Source organism: Opisthocomus hoazin, chromosome 34 (assembly GCF_030867145.1).
Source record: "Opisthocomus hoazin isolate bOpiHoa1 chromosome 34, bOpiHoa1.hap1, whole genome shotgun sequence".
NCBI lineage: Eukaryota > Metazoa > Chordata > Aves > Opisthocomiformes > Opisthocomidae > Opisthocomus > Opisthocomus hoazin.
In genome coordinates, this window is record NC_134447.1 from 3,219,137 (window position 1) to 3,234,054 (window position 14,918).

A 14,918-nucleotide genomic window follows, 5' to 3' on the forward strand; every position below is an offset into this window, starting at 1 on the left:
ACACAGGCCCACTTCTCCAGCTTGTCCAGGTCCCTCTGGACGGCATCCCGTCCTTGTGCCGTGTCAGCTGCACCACTCAGCTTGGTGTTGTCTGCAACCTTGCTCAGTGAGAACTCGATCTCTCTAAGCCATTGATGAAAATATTAAACAGTGCCGGTCCCCGTGCAGACCCCTGAGGGACACCACTTGTCACCACTGTGCATCTGGACATCGAGCCATTGACCACCACCCTCTGGTTGCAGCCTTCCAACCAACTCCTTATCTACCTGAACGGTCTACCCGTCAAATCCATACCTCCCTGATTTAGAGAGAAGGATGTTGTGGGGGACCGTGTCGAAGGCTTTACAGAAACCCAGGTAGATGACATCCCCTTGTCCGCTGATGCAGTCGCTCCACCATAGAAAGACCAACCACTAGGTTGGTGAGGCAGGACTTGCCCTTGGTGAAGCCATGCTGGCTGTCTCAAATCACCTCCCTGACCCCACCTGCCTTAGCATAGCTGCTAGGAGGATCTGTTCCATGATCTTCCCAGGCACAGAGGCGAGGCCAACAGGTCAGTAGTTCCCAGGGTCCTCCTTTCTACCCTTTTCAAAAAAGGGCACCATGTTTCCCATCCTCCAGTCACCAGGGACTTCATGTGATTGTCATCACCTTGCAAATATGATGGAGAGTGGCTTGGTAACTACAGCAGCCAATTTCCTCAGGACTCTGGGATGCATCTCATCAGGTCCCATAGACTTATGTCTGTTCAGGTTCCTCAGGTAGTCACGAACCTTTCCTCAGAGTGGGGGGGGCTTTGCCCCTCCGGTCCCCGTCTTGCAGTCCATGGACTCGGGACAGGCAAGCAGAGAGGCTGCCAGTGAAGACTGAGCCAAAAAAAGTTGCTGAGTACCTCAGTCGTCTCCTCGTCTGTTGATACGGGGTCACCACTCTTGTTCATCAGGGGGGTACGCTTTCTTAACCTTCCTTTTCTGGCTGACGTACCTGTAGAAGCCCTTCTGGTTATTCTGTGCATCCCTTGCCAAGTTCAGCTCCAGCCACGCCCTGGCCCTCCTGACCCCGTCCCTGCACAACCGGGCAGCATCCCTATACTCTTCCCAAGACACCTGTCCCTGCTTCCACTGCCAGGGCAGTTCCCTCTTGCCCTTTGGTCTGACCAGACGGTCTCGGCTCAGCCATGCCGGTCCCTTCCCTTCCTTAAAACTTCTCTAGAGACGCCGACCCTGCCCCGCACGCCGGAGCTGCCAGGAGCTCGCCAGCCCCGCGGCACAGGTCCCCTCCAGACCCCGAGTGCCACGCCAGGAGCGCCGGGTCCAAAACCGACCCCCCCGAGCCGCAACACAAAGCCAAGCCTGGGCCGAGCGACCAGCGAAGAGCTCGGATGCTCGCCGGCACGTCCACCGCCTCGCCGCAAAGGCCCAGCCGAGGATGCCCGCGCATGGGCAACGGGGACGAGCTCCGGCCCAGCACGCGGCCCCCCGGCCACGCACCCGCCGCAGGCAGAGCGTGTACTGCATTTCTCTGTGGAAGAGCTTGGCCTTACGCACGGGAAGAGAGGGAAATTCAGTCTGCCAACACCAGCACGGGGGCCAAAAAAACACGGGAGAGACTTCCCCCTGCCATCCCCTTCCCGAGACTTTTTTCTTTTTTAAAAAAGGCTGCAGCGTGCAGCATTAACAACAGCTTCCACAACACCAGCTCAAGGCATCGCGTACTGTACAGCGTTCGGTATTTCTTACTATAAGACAATAAGGAATTATCGACAACTGATAAGACAAAATAAGCTATAAAAAGTAACAATGTACAATCAAGATGGATTTCTTTTTTTTCCTTTAAAGGAGGCTTCTCTGGGGTGTCGCGGTGCCTGTGCTGGGGGTCTCCCCTCGCTGCTGCCCTGCTCCTCCCCACCCTGTGTGGTGGGACCGGGGGCACCCAGGGGAGAAGGCAGAGGCGGTTTTGGGGGGAGCACCCTCCCAACCCACCGACGCCGCTCGGCAGAAGGGCCGGGAAGGGCCAGAAAAGACGGTCCCTGCCCCAAGCTCCATCAACACCCGAGATCACCATGTCCCAAGCTCACTCACACACACCTCCCTGAAACAAAAAACAACAGATATTGCATAGTTTTGCTGTCAGCAGTCTTCAAACAAAAAGGAGAACTTTGTTTTGCTTCCAGAGACAGTGACTGTCCTCGGCTGAAGACCTGGGGGGAGTCTCTTCCCCGGCTCACAGCAAGCTCCCAAAGCCTTCCCCTGTGCACGCCATGGGCCGAGGCTGCTTTTTCAGAGTATACAGCTCAAAGCATTCAGCTGGAAGGGAGAGGAGATCGCTAACGAAGGGGCACCCTCCCTCCCGGTGAGGCGCGGGGACGGCGGCGGGCGCAGCTCGGTGGCACGACGCGTGGTAGGCAGCGGGGCTTTGCCCCTCCGGCGTGGTGCCAGGGGGGGTTCGGACGAGCTGGAGGCCAGCCCGGCCCCCAGCACGGGCGCTGCTGGCTCACCCGGATGGATCCGGCCCCGCTCCGCAGAAACCAGCCAAGGGCCTCGTCCCAGTTCAGCACCCCCAGGCCCTCCCCCGCGAGCATTCCCTCCCTTCCCCAAAGCAAGCTCCGAGGAAAGCGTGACTCCATGCATGAACACACATGAACACAGATGCACACACATGAACACGCATGCCCAGCTCTCCCCAGCCACCCGTCCCACACTGCACTGCCCAGGCGCTGCCGCCGCGACCCCAAACCCTCCGGCCCCGCATCCCGAGCCCTTCCCAAGCTGCTCCCCAGTGTCGTGGCCCTCGGGTGCTGCCGCCAGCCCGGCCGCTCGCCCACCGGCACATCCTGGGGCACTCGGCACCCTCGGCACCCCCAGACCCTCCGGCCACGGCAGCCTCGGGGACAGCTCGAAGCCACGCCAGGTCACACTGCCCTGCAACAAGTCCCAGCGCTCTTTAGAGGGGGGTCCTTCCCTTCCCACAGAGCACCCCGCTATTCCCGCAGGGGTAATATTTTCTGGCTGCTCCAGCCCCCCTGGAGACCTCATCCTGCCCTGCACCTCCACCAGCCACTGGTGAGCCCCCCCCTCCACAAACAGGGGTGCAACGCCCGACCCAGCGCAAGAGCACGGCCCCAGGCGCCTGAGCATCTCCCCGGCTCTGACCTTACCCCCGGGGAGCCGCCGGCCAGAGCGCGGGGGGAAAGGAAGACATTTCTCCATGCCCTGCAGAAAAGCACAGCTAGCAGTTTAAAAACAATTAAAAAAGAAAAAAAAAAAAGAAAAAAAAGGGGTGAACAGCTTACTCTGAAAGCAGGCTGCCGAGGAGAGAGGGCGGCTCAGTGGGACGGGGAGCTGCTCCCTCGCTGGCACTGTCTCTCCCCGGCCCGAGCTGCTCCCTGCCCGCCGCAGCCCCTCGAAGCGCAGCCGGGGATGCCCCCGAGCACGGGACGGCGGGGGTCCCTGCGCCCGGGAGATGCCTCCCAGACCCCCGGGAGGGGGGGTTTGTGGGATCGACCCCAACATCGGAGAAAGACCCGCAGCTCCGAAGGGAGGGACGAGGTTAAAATGCAACTCCCGTTGTCGAAAACGCGACCGAGGGCCTTTTGTTCACAGCATGAAATGAGCTGAACTCGGCAAAGCGGCCGCGGATACAAAGAGTCCTTTGGTGTCAGGGAGGGAGGAAAAAATCTCAGAGGAGAAACCAAGAGTCGGGGAAACAAAAGTCCGTGTGTCAGTCAGATGTCCTGGGTGAAGCAACCTTAATGATTTAATAACTTAAAAAACAGATCTTCAAGAAACCCTCCCAACCCCAGACCTACAAGATCAGCAAAACCCTGGAAACCAGCCACAGGGACGAGTCCTGATCTTGTCACTAGCCAGAAATGGTGGGGGTTGGGGGGGGAGGGAAGAAAGAAGGAGGATGGGGGGGACGTGGGGTACAGCAGGTCCGAGGGGTGCAGCTCACGCTTGGTCAGCCACCACGACCACGGGGGCTACCAGGTGCTGCCCAGCAGCCACCGCCTTGACCAGGTTGCTCTTCTGCCGCCGCTTGGCCACCAGCTTGGACTCAGGAGGGGGTAGAGCTGCATGGCCCATGAGGTAGCACTGATGGTGACGGGCCGTGCTTCCTCCTCCGCCTCCTCTTCCTCATCCTTGTCGCACCATGTCAGCTGGCGGTTGACGGCGATGGCCTCTGCGGCGAAGGAGGTGAGCTCTTTGGCACTGCTCTTCCTGCGGGGAGAAAGCGGCTCAGGGTGGGATGCGGGGGGCTGCAGGGAGGTTGGGGGGCAAATATCGGGGTGTCCCCTCACGCGCATGCCACGCCAGATGGGTCAGGCACCAAAAACACGGCTCCAGCCCGAATCACGTGCTGCAACCGCTGCCCAGATGGCGAGAGCTGCAGCCAAGCAGAGCTGAGAGCAGCTCACTGGGGAGAGGAGCCAGGATTTGGGGGGCTGGAATGTGTCCCCCACCCCCACCCCAGGGCCACCCACGCTCACCTCTACAAGATGATGGGGGTCGGCAGGCTGTTATCCAGGGCACACTGCAACAAAACGCAGCCGGGTCAGAGCTGAGGACCCCGCAATGGGGTGTCCCCCCACCCCGGCATTGGGGAGTGGAGGGGGGGGAGGGGGGGTAGCAGCACTCACCCCCTGCACCCAGGGGTGCTCCAGGACCTGGGCCGCACTGAGCCGCTTCTTGGCATCTCGCACCAACAACCTGGAAATGAGATCTTTGGCCCCAAAGGAGATGTGCGCCCAGTCCTTGTCAGGAAACTCGTACTTCCCTACTTGGATGTTCCTGAAGAGCATACCCTGGTTGGGGGGGCAAATAAAAAAGGGGCTGAGCTGGGAGGGGTGCTGCCAAACCAGCGGCGGGTTTCGACACTGCTGGGGTCCGCCACGCACCTGGCACACGTAGCACGCCTGGCCGTCGTCCCAGTCGCAGCTGAAGCCGCAGTGGCCCACGAAGGGGGGGTACCCACTCAGCATGAAGTACAGGAGGATGCCCAGACTCCACAGGTCGCAGCGCTTGTCGTAGGTGGGTGCCTCCTCATTCTTGTAAAAAGCGTCCACCACCTCCGGGGCCATGTACTCGGGGGTGCCGCACTGCGGGGAGAGGCGGGGGTGAGCCCCAAAGGACAGGGGAGCGATGGGGCAGAGCTGAGAGGCAGGGGGGGGGGTGTCTGCCAGAACTAAGGGGCTACCCCCTCCAAAATGAGGGTGCAGACACGGCCGCTTCCCGGGTTTGGTCCTGGCAGGGCAGATCATCCCGGCCAGGTTTCCCATCGCCATGCGGGGGATGTCACAGCCCTGCCACCCCAAAAAAAATAAAACCCTAAAGGGGTGCAACACCCCCCCGGACCACCCCCAGCACTGCCGCCACCGGGCCGGCTCAGCGGGGCAGCGTCCGTCCCATCGCCCGGGACATGGCGGGCGGGCGGCGGGGACGGAGCCGGCTCTGCCTGTTCCCCCGCCTGACGCGGGCAGGGCCGCCGCAGCGGGCGCCGGATCCGGTGCCGGAGGAGTTAACGCTGGCGCGAGGTGAGAGCCAGCGGTCCCGTTCCCCCATGGTTCCCCCACGGCTCCCAGGGCTCTGGGGCTTTCCAGCGCACGTGACCCAACCTGCAGCCCGCACCACCTCGTGACCAGGGGAGAGCAGAGCTGCAGCCAGCAGATAATCACCCCGTAACATAACGAGAGGCCTCCAAACGAGACGCCTCGCCGGCCTCGGCAGCTGATGCCACCGCAAGAAGAAGAAAAACACCCACGCAAGCCCAACCCGCAGCACCCTGCATGGGCTTCCACCCGGCAGGGACCACAGCACCCACCCCCCTCTGCCCCCGCTGCTGAGAACGGGAAACTCGGGACACCTCAGAAATTCAGGTCCTCCCCCTGGGGGAGGGGAAACGCGGAGGAACAAGGGGGGGGGGTGTTTTGGCCCCCCCTCTGCTGTTGGGCACCCCGCGTGGGCCAGGGTCTGCCCCCCCCCAGCACGTGAGCACCCTGGAAACACCGTGAACACCCCGAAAACAGCGGGGCACAGGGCAACACCTGCACGGGGGGGGGCCCTGCTGCTGGTGATAAGGGGAGCAGGGCTTTCTGCAGGGGGGGGCAGGCTTGGTATGTGCCCCCCCCCAAATGTGAGACAGCTCCTTGCAACGCAGGGGCACCCCAGAAGCTTTCAGGGTGCCCACCCTGCAGGGGCTGCACCGCACGCAAGCAGCCCCAGCCCCCTCTCACCCACAACCGGAGTGGGGGGGATCACGGTGGCCGCCCCAGCCCCTCGCCTGACCCACTTCTCCCCGAAAGCACAGCCTCTGCGCAGCTGCCTCCGCCGGGGCCGGCTGTTGCTAAGGCTCACGGCAGCCCGGGCTCTGCGCCAGCCCCCCCTGCGCTGCCCGGCCCCCCCGCGTTACGGAACTGCATCTCGCCCACCGCCGCCGAGGGGGGTCCCACAGCGACGGGAGCAACGAGCAGCAGGGGGCTGCACGCAGCCCCAAAGCCTGGGGGAGCCCCACCAGGGACATTCCCCCCTCCATGGACATTCCACAACACCCACCCCTCCCCCAGGACCCCCCCCATCGACATTATACCCCCCCTGCCCCATGGTCTGCACGCTTACCGGCGAGAGCAGCTCCGGGGTGGAAATGGGGGAGCAATTCCCCTTCAGTTTGATGCCACTTGCCAGGCCGAAGTCACAGATCTTCACCGGGGAGACCTGGGGAGGGGGGGAGCAGCGGTCAGTGACCCCCCCCAGCAGCCCCCGGGTACCCTCAGCCCCGCGTTCGCGCCCCAGCTGCCGCAGCAGCATCCCCCGCGGGGAACCAGGGCCCCCCCAGCCCCGGCACCACCCCCTGCTCCCCGCTCACCTGGTCCAGGCGCTCGCACAGAATATTTCCCGGTTTTAGATCCCTGTGAGCAATTCCTGGGAGGGGGGAGAAGAGGCGATGAGTGGAAAAGCCTGCCCCCCCCCCCCCCCAAGATTTCCACAGCAGAAGGTCTGGGGGCGGCGCAGGGACCTCTCCCTCCCCACCCCAAATCACCGCCCGCGTCATGGCGAAGGGCACAAATTGCTGCTGGCCCCGAGTCCCGGCCAAACCGGAGGAGCAGACTCCGCACCGCGACAACACGATGCAGCCGGGCCTGACCCTGCGCGCCCGCGGCCGGCACCGGCCCCTGCTCCCCGGGCAGGAGGGGGGGGCAGCACCCCCCGGCTGGGGGGAGCACGGCTGCACCCCGGGGTGGCTCGGCTCACCTCTGCTGTGCAAAAAGTGCAGGGCGCTGGCGATGTCCCGCACCACCGTGCTGGCCTCCAGCTCGTTCAAGCGGCTTCTCTGTTGGATGTGGGTCAGGATGGAGCCTGCGGCCGGGCGAGAGCGGAGTGGGGGCTCGTGGGTGTTGGGGGGGCTCCTGCCGCCCCCGCTCCCCCCGGCCCGGCACCGCACTCACCTCCCCTCATCTTCTCAAGCACCAGGTAAAACCTCTCCTCCTCCTCGAAGAACTCGATCAGCTGCAGGATGTTCCTGCGGGGACAGCGGCGTCAGCCTGGCATCCCCCCAAAAAGATCGCGGGGTCCCCCGCTCCCCGCAGCCCCTCACCCCACACGGCTCCCCGGGGCAGGGCCAACGGAGGAGAAAATCGGGTTTCCAGCGACTGAAACCACGCGGCTGGGGCCCCCGGCCACATTCCAGTGGGGAGAGGGGCTTCCAGCGCCGGGCCCTGCTCCCTAATTGCTCGCAGACCCTCCTGGCTCGCTCGCCCCGCTCCAGAAACAGCCCCGCTCAGCAGCTCTCCGCGGCGGGACGGCGAACGCCGCGGCGGCAGCTCGGCTCGCCCCTCGGCACTGCTCCAACTCGGCCGCCGCGGCCCCGTCGTCATGGCAAGCGGCTCCACGTCGCCTCGGGATGCTCCCGGCGAGGCCACGCGGAGGGAGAGCCGCGCAGGAGGGCGGCCTGCCTGCCGCCCATGGGTGTCTCGAGCGTCAGCCCGGTCTCAGCCCGCGCCCTGTGCCCACGGTGGGGGATGGGGACGGCGGCTGCCCTGCGGTACCTGTGTCCCTGGCACAGATTCAGCATCGCCAACTCCCGTAAGACCCCACTGCAGACGTCGCCCTGGCGCTTCTCGATGATCTGCAAGGCAAAGCGGGCGAGACTCAGGGAGAGGCACCGCTGCTGGGGAGGGACCGGGGCCGGCAACCACCGCGCCCCAACCCACCCGGCGCTGGGGACCCCCGGGGCCGGGCAGAGGCAGGCGGGGGGTGCCCGAAGGGGTTAAGGCAGCAGAAGAGGCTGTTCCCGGCAGCAGGGCCAAGCCGCTCCCTCCCGGGGCCCGCAGCCAAGGCGAGCTCTGCGGCCGAGCCCCGGCGCAGCCGCCCCGGCAGCGGAGCACGGCCCTTCGCCCCGCCGGGCGCTGGCACAGCGGGTGCCTGGTGGACGTGCCATGGGGTGAGCAGGGGGTCTCCACCCGCGGGGGAGAGCTGGGTGGTCTCACTGACCCCCAGCCCTTCGGGGCACACTGAACACCCAACCACCATGCAGCCCTCCCCCTGCCTCAGTTTCCCTCCTTGGGCACCCAAAAGCACCCCGGGGCAACAGGGGAAGCCAAGTGCCCCTTGCGTTTGGACACAGGGCCTGTCCCAGCCCCCCCACGCCGTGACTGGGAGCCTGTGGGGTGCAGGGATGCGGCACCACCATCCCCGACCCCAAAGCAGCTGGCTCATCCCCTGACCCCTCTATTGTTCACAGGGGCACGAAGACCTCCCTGGGGCGAGCGGGGGCTGGCCACCCTGCCGCACCACATGCCCCTGCTTGCCCCAAGTCCCTAGACGCGGCGCAAGCGTTAATTTAATCTCGTGTCTGCCCTAATTTACAGGGATAGGAGCGTGGCTAAGGGGGTTGACCAAGGTCCTGCAGCTGGGCGGTGGCAGAGGACAGTGTTCCACCTGCGTGGCCTGGCCCTGCCCCGCTCCTGCCCCTCTCCATCCCCTCTACCCCGTGAAACCGTCGTCCTGTGCCAGCTCCGCACAGCCAGGAGAGCCAGGAGCCCAGGATGTGGAGGGCAGAAGGGGAAACTGAGACAGGGGGTGGGCAGGAGCCGGCTCTGCAGCCCCAAGCCGCAGAGCTTTACCTTCACTGCGTACTCCTTGTTGGTGACGAGGTTAACGCAGGACTGGACTCTGCCTTGGGCCCCTTCTCCCAGCACCTCGTCGTGCAGCCAGTAAACATCTGGCAGGAGAGAGGGCGCCTGAGCTGCCGGCCCCACCGCGGCACGGGACACCACGGCTGTCCCCGAGCCTGGGGACACCAGGAGGGCCCCAGCCCTGCCGCAGCCTGGGGGGGAAGCCCCTGGGGTCCCTGGGCAGCCCCGCTCACCTTCGAACCTGCCGGAGAAGCTGTCGGTGGCTCTGCAGTGCTGCTTCTTGTTCCTTTTCTTGGTGCTGGGGATGTCGATGGGCTGACTCAAAGGCACATCTGCGCCGGAGCAAAGCCACTGGCCTGAGTCACCCCCAGCCACCCTGCGCTCCCCCCAGCATCGCCACCCCTGGGGCAGCCCCCCAACGCCTTCGAGGGAATGCAGAGGGCCGACATCCCGAGGTCCAGGGCACTCGAAGACGGGCTCCAGGTCAAACGCCAGCTCGAAGGGGTTTTGTTCCTGCAAGGGCCAAGAACACGAGTGAGACGGCAGCTGCTGGACCAGCCGCCGCCGCCCGCCCGGTCCAGGCATGCCGCTGGCCTTGGCACACGCTCTGCTCGTGCAGGGCACCGGCTCACGGCGCTGCTGCCAGAGGGATGCAGCAGAGCCGGAGGAAGAGGAGGAGGAGGAGGAGGAGGAGGAAGGGTTTGACCACGTCTCCTGCCGGGGATTTTGCCGTGGGGTCATGCCTCTGTGCCAGCAGCCCCAGGCCGGCACGCGGGCGATGATGAGAGGGACTGGGGCTGCGCGTACCAACCCAGCCCCGAACATCCACCCTGACCTGAACTACAGCGAGGGGGGGAGGACGAAGAGCCACAGGGCAGGACGGGCTCCGGAGCCACCGCACCGCGTCCTCCCACCTCCCCGCAAGGTCACGGGGGGCCGGAGCCCACTCAGCGCCGCTCCGGTGAGCGCCGTGCCCGTGGCTGCGTGATGCCTGTGACTTGGCAGGATCGGGCCCCGCTCCCAACCCTCCCTGCACCCCGCATGGGTGATGGGTGTGGGAACCACTGCCTCCCCCACCCCAAACCCAGCGCCTCCGCCCCCAGCACCCCAAAGGGGACATGGGGAACTTCAGCCCCCCCCGAGCCACCCCACCGCGGGACGGGGCAGTGCCGGGGGCACCCGGCCGCGAGGCGAAAGGGCCCCGTCCTCCGCGGGGTTACGAAATCTGTTTGGGTGGAGGCAGCAGCTCCCGGCGGCGTTCCCCAACCCGCCCCGGTGCCCCGGTGCCCGGGCCGGCTGCCAGCCCCAGCGCGGCGCGGGAGCAGCCAGCCCCGGCCACCGCCGCCAGAAACACCCCGAAAGCGCCTGTTTGCTGCCGGGGCGGCTCTCGAGGGGCCGGGGGGTCCCCATCGCGGTGCGGGGATGCCACGAGCATCTCCCCCAACCAAGCACCACTCCTGATGCCTGAAAACGCTCCTGCACAGCGTTTGGCCAGATTCCCCCCCCACCCCCCTAAAAAAAGACAGTATCAGGGTTTGCGGAGTGCGGTGTCACCCTCCAGCCCCCCCCAAGGCCCCCATGTCATGGCGGGGATGAACGGCTCGGGCCCAAGTCCCTGCACCACGGGCAGGATGAGGCCTCCCGGGGGGGGCACCAGGGGTGTACACGGGGGACAGGGGGCCCTGCCCGCTGCCGCAGCACCGGCACACAAAAGGTTTGGGGGATGGGACACACAGGGCAGACGCTGCGCGGCGGCTCCGGCAGCGCATCCGAGGTGTCCCCCGTGTCCCCCCCGTCCTGGTCCCCAACCACCCGGGGTGGGGGAATGGAGGGGGGGATGGAGGGGGGGATGGGAGGGGGGGATGGAGGGGGGGCCCAAACCCCAGCCAGAAGTCCTCAAAGCAGGATTAGGTGTCAGCTAAAATAAGCCAGGCAGGTTTCGGGTGAGGTCCCTGCATCCCTCGCAGCCCCGGGAGCCAAACTAAACAAAGCTCCCACGAAGGTGCCCGGCTGACGAGAGCCAGCGTTTGGGGGACCCAGACCCCCCCCTCGCACGACAGCGGCCGGGAGGGACGGGGGTCCTGGTGCCCCGGCCACAGCCCCCCTGCCAGGATCTGGCCCTCGCACAACAGGTCCCGGGCTGGGCCCGGCAGCCCCCCACCCCCTGCTCGCAGACGTGCGGTGAATGAGTGCAGCTGGGGGGGGGGGAACATGCAGCCCACCCACTGACCCACCCCACGGCGGACACCCGTGGGAGCTGCAGCGGGGTGAGCAAAGCCTTGCTGTGGGGGGGGTGTGTGGGGGGGGTGTCTGACCCCCCTCGGGGAGCACCCCGACCCCCGGGCCAACGGGACATGTGGGTCCTGCGGCCCGGGTTGGGTGGCAGCACCCTGAGCGCTCCCCTCCCTCCTCGGGGGGGGGGGCGGGAAGGGGGAGGTCGCTGATGTGTGTCCGTGCCCCCCCCCCCCACTCCGGGCAGGGGATCCAACCGCCGCAGACCCGCACCCCAACCCCGCACCCTCCCATCCCCCCCGGAGCACCCCAACCCCCTCCCCCCCCCCCGGAGCATCACGGGGGCGGGGAGCACCCCCTTACCTTGAAGGAGCGGTGGAAACCGGGGATCTCAGATTCCTTCTGCACCATCTTGCTGCGGGCGGGGGGAAGGGAGAAAGAAGGGAGGGGTGCGGGGTAGGAAAAAGCCCAACCAACCAACCAACAAAAACAGGAAAATAAACCGGGAGGGGGGGGAGGGATGCGGAGGGGCGGGCAGAGCCATCGGGAGGGGGCCGAGGGTAGGCCGAGACCTGTGGAGAGAGGAGACCGGGGGGGCGGGTGTCAGGGGGCTGTGGCCCGCACGGGGCCCGCACGGAGCCCCCCTGGTCCCAAAACCCCCCCGGCGCTCACCGGCCCCGCAGAGCCGCCGCTGCCGGGGGTACCGCAGCCCGCTCCGCTCCGCATCGCTCCGCACCGCCGGGAGGGGACGTGCCCCTGCCCCCCCCCCCGCAGCTTTATGGCGGCGGCTCCGCCCCCCACCCCGCCCCCGCCGTGTGACACCGCCCCCCCGCGGGGACACACCCCCACCCCACCCCCCACGCTGCGACCAGGGGCGGGGACCCCCACAGCCCCCCCCTGGCCGCACTGGGCGGGGTGCGGGGAGCCCCACGGACACCCCCCGGGTTCCCCCCTCCCCACAGCCCACACATGTCACGAGCGGGGCGGTGCTCAGCCGCGAGGCCTGCGCGCGGCATGGGGTCACAGCACAGCCCCCCCCACCGCGGCCCCACCCCGGCTGGGTGGCACCGTGGGAGCCTGTCACGGCGTGGGTGTCCCCCCCTCCCCTCCCCCCACCCCACGTATCGCTTGATGCCGACCCGGGCTCAGAACGCACGCGCCGAGCGGCGGTGCCTCGGCCAATGGCTGCGCATGACATCAGCGCCCGCACCGCCTATTGGCTGCTCGCCCCCTCCCGAGCCGCCATCGCCCCGCCCCCCAGTGCCCCGCCCCTCCCGGGCACCGCGTCACGCTCCGCCCCCCTCCCCGCAGTTCGGGTGTGCCCCCCCCCCAAAGTGCCAGTGGGGCCACAGCGGGGGGGTCGGGACCCCCCAAGCCCCCCCAAATCCCGCCCCCCTCGCAGCCGGTGCAATCAGCGCCCCGCTCTACATTAGCGCTGCTAACGAGGGCGCCCCAATTAGCGACACTCCTGCTAATGCACCCCAGGATGCCACTGGCCTTCTTGGCAGCCAGGGCACGCTGCTGGCTCATGGTCAGCCTGTCGTCCACCAGGACACCCAGGTCCCTCTCCGCAGAGCTGCTCTCCAGCAGGGCCGCCCCAGCCTGTACTGGTGCCTGGGGTTGTTCCTCCCCAGCTGCAGGACCCTGCATTTGCCTTTGTTGAACCTCATCAGGTTCCTCTCTGGCCAGCTCCCAGCCTGTCCAGGTCTCGCTCAATGGCAGCACAGCCTGCTGGTGTATCCACCACTCCTCCCAGTTTGGTGTCATCAGCAAACTTGCTGAGGGTACACTCTAACTCTTCATCCAGGTCACTGATGAAGAAGTTGAACAAGGCTGGGCCCAGTACTGACCCCTGGGGCACACCGCTAGTTACCGGCCTCCAACCAGACTCAGCGCCGCTGATGACAACCCCCTGAACTCTGCCATTCAGCCAGTTCTCAATCCACCTCACCGACCACTCGTCCAGCCCACACTGCCTGAGCTTCCCCTAGGAGGATGTGATGGGAGACCGTGTCGAAAGCCTTGCTGAAGTCGAGGCAGACAACACCCACGGCTCTCCCCTCCTCTACCCAACCAGTCGTGCCATCGTAGAAAGCTCCCTGCACGCTCCTGGCCTGTCTGCACACTCACTGCACGCTTAATGCACACTTACCGCGTGCTCCTTGCATGGTCACTGCTCACGCTCCACGCTCACAACTTGCTCCCTGTGCACGCCTGGCCTCTCTGCACACTCCCTGCACGCTCCCTGCACACTCAACTGAACCACGGAACCACGGAATGTTTGGGGGTTGCCACGGCGCTCTGTGAGTCACGGAATCACGGAATGTTCGGGGTTGGAAGGGACCTCTGTGGGTCACGGAATCACGGAATGTTTGGGGGTTGGAAGGGACCTCTGTGGGTCACGGAATCACGGAATGTTCGGGGTTGGAAGGGACCTCTGTGGGTCATCTAGTCCAACCCCCTGCCCAAGCAGGGCCACCCAGAGCAGGCTGCTCAGCATCACGTCCAGGCGGGTCTGGAATATCTCCAGAGAAGGAGACTCCACAGCCTCCCTGGGCAGCCTGGGCCAGGGCTCTGTCACCCTCAGAGGCAAGAAGTTCTTCCTCGTGTTCAGCTGGAGCTTCCTCTGCTCCAGTTTGTGCCCGTTGCCCCTTGTCCTATCGCTGGGCACCACTGAACGGAGTTGGGCCCTGTCCTCCTGACCCCCACCCTGCAGATATTTAGAGGCATTTCTAAGGTCCCCTCTCAGCCTTCTCTTCTCCAGGCTGAACAAGCCCAGCTCCCTCAGCCTTTCCTCGTAGGAGAGATGCTGCAGTCCCCTCATCATCCTCCTAACCCTCCTCTGGACTCTCTCCAGTAGCTCCTCATCTTTCTTGAACTGGGGAGCCCAGAACTGAACAGAGCACTCCAGATGAGGCCTAACTAGGGTGTAGAGGGGAAGGAGAACCTCCCTTGACCTGCTGGCCACACTCCTGCTAATGCACCCCAGGATGCCATTGGCCTTCTTGGCAGCCAGGGCACGCTGCTGGCATATGGTCAGCCTGTCGTCCACCAAGACACCCAGGTCCCTCTCCGCAGAGCTGCTCTACAGCAGGGCCGCCCCAGCCTGTACTGGTGCCTGGGGGAGTTTCACAAACCAAGACAGAATGTCTACAACAGAAAGGAAGACCAAAAAGTGAATGTCAAAAAGTGAAAAACCGACAGAGATTAAAGAAACAAAGGAAAAATATAGAACAATACAAGTAAGTACTAAGGAATGACACAAAACTCTTGAAGAAAACCAGATTTGAAATCCTCACACTTCACACAAACATTAAAATAAGGAAGGAGATTAAGGAAGTAAAGGGCAAAACTTATAACCCATGGCAGCAAAGTAAATCCGCTGCAGAAACGCAATGTAGAAAGCAAGGGCACTCTGGAAACCCTTCGACTTAGAAAGAAACTTAACTAGGGAGGAAGATTAAGGAAGTGAAGGCAAAACCTAAAAACCTGAGGGCAGCACACTAAAACAGACATAGAAAGACAATGCAAAAATCTAGAGACCTAAAGCAAAACA

The 14,918-nt window shown here is 64.9% G+C and overlaps 1 protein-coding gene across 1 annotated transcript; it reads right to left on the reverse strand.

Annotated features, from left to right (window-relative positions):
* Nucleotides 1-3,982: 3,982 nt before the first annotated feature.
* On the reverse strand, nt 3,983-11,773 carry LOC142365262 (MAP kinase-interacting serine/threonine-protein kinase 2-like). Its single transcript, XM_075445911.1, has 11 exons — nt 11,732-11,773; nt 9,364-9,505; nt 9,119-9,216; nt 8,042-8,121; nt 7,442-7,515; nt 7,248-7,352; nt 6,862-6,917; nt 6,615-6,710; nt 4,898-5,098; nt 4,592-4,804; nt 3,983-4,216 (listed from the first exon to the last, which is right to left on the reverse strand). Exons 1-11 carry the CDS (start codon nt 11,771-11,773, stop codon nt 3,983-3,985), a joined length of 1,341 nt encoding a protein of 446 aa, XP_075302026.1.
* Nucleotides 11,774-14,918: the final 3,145 nt, after the last annotated feature.

Excerpts from the sequence above, each read along its gene's own strand:
- LOC142365262 (XM_075445911.1), bottom strand. The coding sequence starts at position 11,773 with ATGGTGCAGAAGGAATCTGAGATCCCCGGTTTCCACCGCTCC. Across the intron at positions 7,353-7,441 it reads GCTTGAGAAGATGAGGGGAG|GCTCCATCCTGACCCACATC; the intron begins GTGAGTGCGGTG and ends GCCCGGCCGCAG. Across the intron at positions 6,918-7,247 it reads GCACTTTTTGCACAGCAGAG|GAATTGCTCACAGGGATCTA; the intron begins GTGAGCCGAGCC and ends CCCCCCTCCCAG.